The sequence below is a fragment of the Juglans regia genome, chromosome 3, assembly GCF_001411555.2.
Source record: "Juglans regia cultivar Chandler chromosome 3, Walnut 2.0, whole genome shotgun sequence".
NCBI lineage: Eukaryota > Viridiplantae > Streptophyta > Magnoliopsida > Fagales > Juglandaceae > Juglans > Juglans regia.
Genome location: NC_049903.1, coordinates 21110223 through 21117439, shown reverse-complemented (window position 1 = coordinate 21117439; position 7217 = coordinate 21110223). Strand labels below are relative to the sequence as shown.

The window sequence follows — 7217 nt, the reverse complement described above, 5'->3', positions numbered from 1 at the left end:
AAAACAATATAGAGATGCAATTTACTTTCATCAAAACCATTTGAATGACACACACACCAACCTCATGAAAGGGACAAGATTAGACAGAACTCTTTGCATTGACAAATGTCTTGCAAATGCCGTGTGATACCCCATATGATATGGATAAGGGTAGGTGGTGTATGGGATCCCACATTGCTTGGGAAGGAGAAGTTCTTGCTCTTTATAATGTTCCAATGGCGCTCTAATTGTATCATTGACTAGTCCTTTTGGAGTATAGGCCATGTGGTTTTGGGCCTTCCATTGGGGCGTTACAAATGGTATCAGAGCCTATCCCAACCAGAAATGTGGGACTTGAGCCGTGCCACCTAAAATGGACAGGCCCGACGAGGACGTCGGGAATTTAAGGGGGGTAGATTGTGATAACCCCATATGATATGGATAAGGGTAGGTGGTGTATGAGATCCCACATTGCTTGGGAAGGAGAAGTTCTTGCTCTTTATAATGTTCCAATGGGGCTCTAATTGTATCATTGACTAGTTCTTTTGGAGTATAGGCCATGTGGTTTGAGCCTTCCATTGGGGCGTTACATGCCGCCTCAATAAAGAACAATGAAAAAGAATCAAACAATATCTACCTGCTCTTTTACTACGGCTTCAGTATCATCTGACCAAGAATGAGATTCAACATACAATGTGGCTGGGGAATAAGTGGAGCCAGCTAATACCAGGATTCCAATTTCCACACTTGATGTTAGTGGAGGCCATATTGAAATTTCCCAAACTCACTGCAAATTCTTCTTTGAGGACATTTCTTAGGCAATACATCTTCCTGGAGCTTTAGATTGACAACCAAGTCAATGCCAATAGCCTGTTCCAATATTTCCTGAGAACACAAACAATCAAGCCAAATCTGAGCACATATCATAAAGGGCATGAGTACTAGAGAGAATATGATATTTTCTTACTACTAGATAGAGAGAGAAAGTGACATTAATGTAATACTGGTTGGTCACCTAATTTGGGTTGGAGAAAAACATTAGAGAAAGATATTATGTGCCCAAAAGAGAATCAAAGAGAACAAAAGTAGTCCTTGGTGACTGGTGTATTTAACGATTGGGAAAATTAGATTAAGAGTACTATTATCTAGACAAATAGGGAAATAAACATTGTTAGAAGGAAAAAAAAAATTGAAACCCAGGCCTACTAACCCTTGGGTTTTGGATGGGTATCTCTGACATGGGGATGTTCCTTGATTGGTATTAGATGAGTTGCAGCAAAAATAGAGAACATCCAGGCTTCGTAGTAGCAAGCAAAATTCTGTTGTCCCATACTACCATAACACCTTTTTCTTCTCTTTCGATTGAAATACAAGGGTCATAATCTTCCCAGTTTAAAAAATCCATTCCTTTTTACTCCATTGAATAAAACTTAATATTTAATAGATTGTAAGGCATAACAATCTCTCTTGACCACAAGGAAATTGCTCACAGCTTGATTTATTGTTAGAGGAAAACCATCAAGAATAGATCATGATTCAGCTTACGATAAGTATTTTTATTTTTATTTTTTTATTATTTTCTTTTAAGTATTTTTTTAACATCTTTAATCATCAAGAAAAAATTAAAAAAATATACAACTTCACTAATAGTCACTTCTTTAATCATTAAATATAAATAAAATAAAAAAATAAAAGGAGTTCAGAGTCACTACAAAAGAGAAAGGAAGAAATACAAAACCCCTACTTCATATACCAGTGAAAGGTTTCATCTATCTGCAATGGGGAGGAAAAAGAAAACTTCTCTCTTTATAGAAAATTTGGGTAGCTATTATGGTCAAAATTTTCCTTTGGACGTTTTTTTTTTTTTGGGTAATTTACAGCTAATCAATCTTTTTTATTATTTCTTTATAGTCAAAGTTACACTGTAGTGAAGAGATAAAAAAAAAGGGGCACCGGGACATTAGGGGTATAGTGTGTATATCTGTATATGTTCCCCTTCGTCCCTAATTCTATGGCTAATATTGGGAGATTTTGGTTGTGGATAGACGGCGTGCAATGGCATAAGTTGGTTTTCAAAAACAAACAGAGTCTAATTAACACAAAAACAATACTAAAACATAAACAACACTAATAATTCATGGCAAGCCCGACAGCTCATAGTTCAAATAGAGTGATTCTTAGCTACTTTTCACAAATCAAACAATTAAATTATCACAAATATCGAATGGACACATATATGATGAGGAACTCTATAATTTTGAGTTAAAACTCGATCTACTTCAAGGAATATTCTAGCAGAGTCATGGATATTAATTGGCAAGAACTCCCAAATATATCAACAAATGATACATGAGCGGGATTATACGAGCATGACAGACATAACTTAATTATGAACTAATAATATTGAAACATTAGCGGATATAGATTTTTTTTTAGCGTCCCACTAGCTAAAAACCATTTCGCTAAATAGTAAACAAGAATGAGAGATTTCAGAACAGAAAAAAAACAGATAAAAAATGGAGAAAAGTAGCAAACTTCTAAAGCTAGCCTGCATGAAAAATAATAAGAATCCAAAGTAATATGAGCTCCAACGAACAGATCAGGGACTAGACAGAAAAACCAGTTGAGAGAGGGGGCCGGAGGAGACGAGATTGTCGTTAGCGACGCGGGGTTCGCCAAGAATGTTAGAGAGGCGGCTGGCGATGGTTCCCATTCCCAACCCGGGGAGCCCAGTAATACCCACTGGACATTTCTATCCATGAGACCATTGCGGCGGATTAGATTATCGTCAAGCTTCTGGAGGGATAGGAGTGGCAAAAGCAGGATTGGCATCGGATATAATGGCCGGTGATAAAAGCATCTCCTCAAAAAAAGAAATGGAGTAGGGCTTTGACACGAGGGAATGGCCACCAACGGAGGGGGAGGGGAGAAAGAAGAAATTGAATTTGGGTCATGCAGTTTTAATTGACAATGCATAACCACGCGAATTTCTAATATTGAAGCATTTTGACAACCTGAGTGTTGCCACGTGTAACTCCAATTCCCACAATTACGACCAACAGTCACGAAGCCGCCCAGTAATCTCTACACCAACCAGAGTCCTTGGGTGGAGTTTCTGCTTATCTTTCAAGCATCCATCCATGGCGACTTCTCTGTCTACCACACTTTCGACCAATAATCTCTACTCCAACAGTATCACCAACCCTACTTCAACACTTCTGCTTCCTGGCCTATCACACAATCACACTTTCAGACTTTCTACGATTCCCAAACACCTCAAGAAGCATTGTTTCCGTTGCCAGTTGATGATGACGATAACAACAATAATGTCATAATGATGAGGATGAGAAGGTGAAGGTTTGGTGATGGCAGCAATGACCGTGTCATTCATGTTGTTGCAAAGCAGCCTGCATTGTGGAAAGACCTTATACTACTCATCAAAGGAGGGTGCAAACGAATGAAAATGAAATCTGTTCAATTTTATGTTGTGGAGTCTATACTTCCCAACTGAAAAAATGGTAATGTGTCTTAATTTTGCAGCCTGCTAATAAAACTTTTTGTTTGTTTCAGAAGTTTATCCCAACCCAACCCAAACTTCGTATGAGGCTTTACAATTTGTCTCAGGGGCTTCAACTACATTCACTCCTAAAGTCTGCAAATTCCTTTTTGGTAACTCTAGTACTTGTGGCTTACATAAGGTATTTGTGAAAATTAGCACTTTGTGATTGCATCTAGGAATTCTTAGTTTAGTTGTTTCTGTCACACTGCAGGTAGGTCTCAAGATAATACAGTTATACATGGAAGGTTATCGACAAGACTGGAAGCTTTCATTTGAAACGGACACCGTGACTAGAGGTGGTTGGTATTCAAAACATCTTGTTGCAACTACTATGTCCATTTTTTTTTATGATAGATCAAAGTATCCAGTTATGTACTTTTCTTGAACTCCTAGCAACTATCAACAAAACCTGCATCCTGACTTGACTTAACGGTATTAACAACAGAACCTAGATCCATCACAACTAAATCTCCTTGGTGGCTTAAACAAGATCTCAAGGAAGCCACCAAAGAAATCTGGCAACTGTTGACTCTACACTAATGCGTAAATTGAAAACAAAATTATAGAAATGTACAGATTATAAGGCCTGCATTCAATAAGACAGTTGGTTTAATGATCTTTATCTATTTTGGCTAAGCTTGTCAAATATGAGTTGTCTGCTGCAAGGGTAGAAAATACTTTTTTCTTAGTGAATTTTTTTTCCTATTTTTAAAACTAACAAATGGAAGTTTGTTGTTTCTTAGGTAGCAAGGTGGAATTATAGTTGCAGGTCCTGGAAAAACTAACATCTTATTCATTCACAAGGTAATCAAGTTCCTCATCATAGCGTGTCCCCTTTCTCTTTTGTCCTCATGCCCAGAACACGATTAATCATCAATATGACCATTGTTATATATTTCTTATTGATCAATAGTTTCCTTTTTTTCCTAACACACAGACAATTATTAACATGTATATTTTTATACATTTTGTAACCTTATCTACATATATTTTCTTATACAATTAAAAGATCGGAGAGGAGTATCGAAAGACTCCACTCAAGGCTTTAAAGTTCTGAGCTCTTATGCTAGATACTACTCTAACTAGATGTAAAATTTGTTTATTTCTTTTTGAGTAGGATAAAGAAGCTGGGGGTGATCCTGATATCAAAGATATTCTGAATGCATGTTGCTCGTGAAGAAGAAATGACGAATTTGTTGAAATTCTCTATCAGATTTTACTTAATTCACTTCTACTTTCTATTTGCACACTTAACTCATACAAACACAACAACCCATTTTGTTTCTATTGGAACAGTGAGTACTTCAGGTTTATGGAGTGATCTGGAATGCTTACAAATAATATTTTTCTTAAAAAAAGACCGAGAAATGTAAACAACACCTTGGCATTACAAAAAACACCCTAACAATAAGCAAATCCTAATCCAGCCACATATGCTGCTTGTTTCTTCAGTTGCAAGAGTGAAACCGTAGACAGGGGTATGGCATTCGGCTTCTTGCGGGAGAGAAATTCTTGTGACACACATTTCATTGTAGGCCGAGACTTTGGTTGAGTGTGAAGGCATGCAAATGCTATTGTAGCAATAAGCAAAATGTCCTGTGCAACTAGACGATTTGGAGGTGGCGGGCGTTGGTCTAATATTTCATTTAGCATCATATTTTGAGATGATGATGATGATGATAATAAGGACAAGAGTTCTCCTGGATGCCTTCCCATTAATACTTCTACAACCACCACTCCGAAGCTATATACATCACATTTTTCAGTAACTGTCATCGTATAGGCAAACTCTATAGAGATAGAAAAAACGATAAGAACAACTAAATATAGTCAATGAACAGTAATACATCTAATTAATTTGATAATTATAATTTTACAGTAGATTATTGAATGAAGAATAATATTTGATCAAGTTATCGATAATAATCTTTAGTTTTCAAAATACAAATCGTTTAAATAAATACGTGACAACTTCATTATATAATATTCTAAAAAATAAACAAAGTTAACTAAAATGGGTTCTAGCTTCTTCTTCTTCTTCTTCTTTTTTTGGGTAGAGGATATAATTTGAATCTAAAAAATTTTATAAATTTGTAAAAAAAAATAATTTATTTGAAATATCTTAAATAAAATATTTAGAAATTAATATCTTTGATTATTCAGCTTGCTCGCACATTATTCAGATCTAGGACTAGTATTATATGAATTCTAAATCATGAAACTTTGACTATAGGAAGCTACTTTATTATTATATTATTGCTAAATGAAAACTATTCCTACATAGTTTCATTATGCCCTCTCCAAATGTATTTTTATTAAATAATATATGCGATTATGCTAAACATATAATTAAATGAAGAACACATATATCTAATTAAATTTATAATTTAAGATTATTGGGATTTTAGATTTTATTAGATGTCTTTTTAGTTTTATCAACTTAATATCCTTCTAGCTTAATTGGTGATAAAGATTCATAAATTGTAAATTTGACAAAAAAAAAAAAAAGGTAAAGAAAAATAATATTTAAAAATGTTTAGATATTGACTAATGGAATAATTGTATTCAATATTCTTAATTAAATAATTTAAATGACATTGTTGGAGTAGAAATAATCAATTAACAATTTACCTGGAGCAATGTAACCATAAGTGCTAGCAACCAATGTTTGGTTGGAGGAGTCGGGATCAAGGAGTTTAGCAGTTCCAAAGTCAGAGATTAAAGCTTGGAAATCGGAGTTCAGCAAAATGTTGTTGGATGATATATCTCTATGAACAATTGCTGGGATGCATTCATGATGCATGTAAGATAAGGCGTGTGCTGTGCCTTTGATGATGTTTACCCTCTTGCTCCAATCCAGTTCCATAGCGTCATAAACATTTCTTAGGACACAAAATAGGCTTCCCATTTCCATGTACTCATAAATTAAAAATCTGCGTGCTTTATGTACACAGAATCCATGCAGCTTCACAATATTTCGATGTCGAATCTCTGTTAATACCCTCACCTCATTTATAAAACTCCTATAGAAAATTGGATTCTCAGCCTCTCTCTGATGAAGTTTCTTTAAGGCTACCACATTTCCGCTTGGTAACTCTGCTTTGTAAATGCTACCATAACCACCGATTCCAATGCAATATCTGATGTCAAAATCCTCGGTTACTTCAATAATGTCTTCATATGCAATATGTCCATCATAATTCCATATCGAGAATATGTTTCCATTCTTTGATCCCCTAGGCTCAATCTGGTTTTTCTTGAACACACAATGAGATAAGAGAATACGCCCAATAACCAGGAATCCGAGGAAAATGGTGATTGGTGCAAAAATTTCTATTTTGGTTATGATTGATTTTTTGCTTTCGGAACATGGAGGAAAAATCTTGAACTGACCACATAAATCCCAGTTGCCAATTAATGTGTCAAAGTTATGATACAAAGCATAATCGTTTGGAATTCGACCCTTCAAAGAATTGTGTGACAAGTTGAGTCTATGAATATAAGTGAGAGAAGGGGGGATATGGCACCTAAGATTATTGTAGCTAAGGTCCAAACTCGAGGGATAGGTAAGATACCCAAGTGCAACTGGAATGCTTCCAGTTAAATAGTTTACGCTAAGGTCTAAAGTTTGCAAATTAGTCAAATTATCCCTGATGAAAGGGATTGAACCGACGAGCAT

The 7217-nt window shown here is 35.4% G+C and overlaps 1 protein-coding gene and 1 long non-coding RNA gene across 2 annotated transcripts; one reads left to right on the top strand and one right to left on the bottom strand.

The window, feature by feature from the left end:
- The first annotated feature begins 3573 nt into the window (after window positions 1–3573).
- On the top strand, window positions 3574–4296 carry LOC108997625. Its single transcript, XR_001997178.2, has 3 exons — window positions 3574–3629; window positions 3750–3841; window positions 4282–4296. It is a non-coding gene; the product is annotated as an uncharacterized LOC108997625 (long non-coding RNA).
- Window positions 4297–4939: 643 nt separating this feature from the next.
- On the bottom strand, window positions 4940–7217 carry LOC108997602 (MDIS1-interacting receptor like kinase 2-like). Its single transcript, XM_035688723.1, has 2 exons — window positions 6170–7217; window positions 4940–5307 (listed from the first exon to the last, which is right to left on the bottom strand). Exons 1-2 carry the CDS (start codon window positions 7215–7217, stop codon window positions 4940–4942), a joined length of 1416 nt encoding a protein of 471 aa, XP_035544616.1.

Bases quoted from the DNA above. Each gene is read 5' to 3' on its own strand.
- LOC108997602 (XM_035688723.1), bottom strand. From the start codon at position 7,217: ATGCTCGTCGGTTCAATCCCTTTCATCAGGGATAATTTGACTAATTTG. The intron at 5,308-6,169 runs GTAAATTGTTAA...ATACGATGACAG, and splicing joins TTATGGTTACATTGCTCCAG to TTACTGAAAAATGTGATGTA.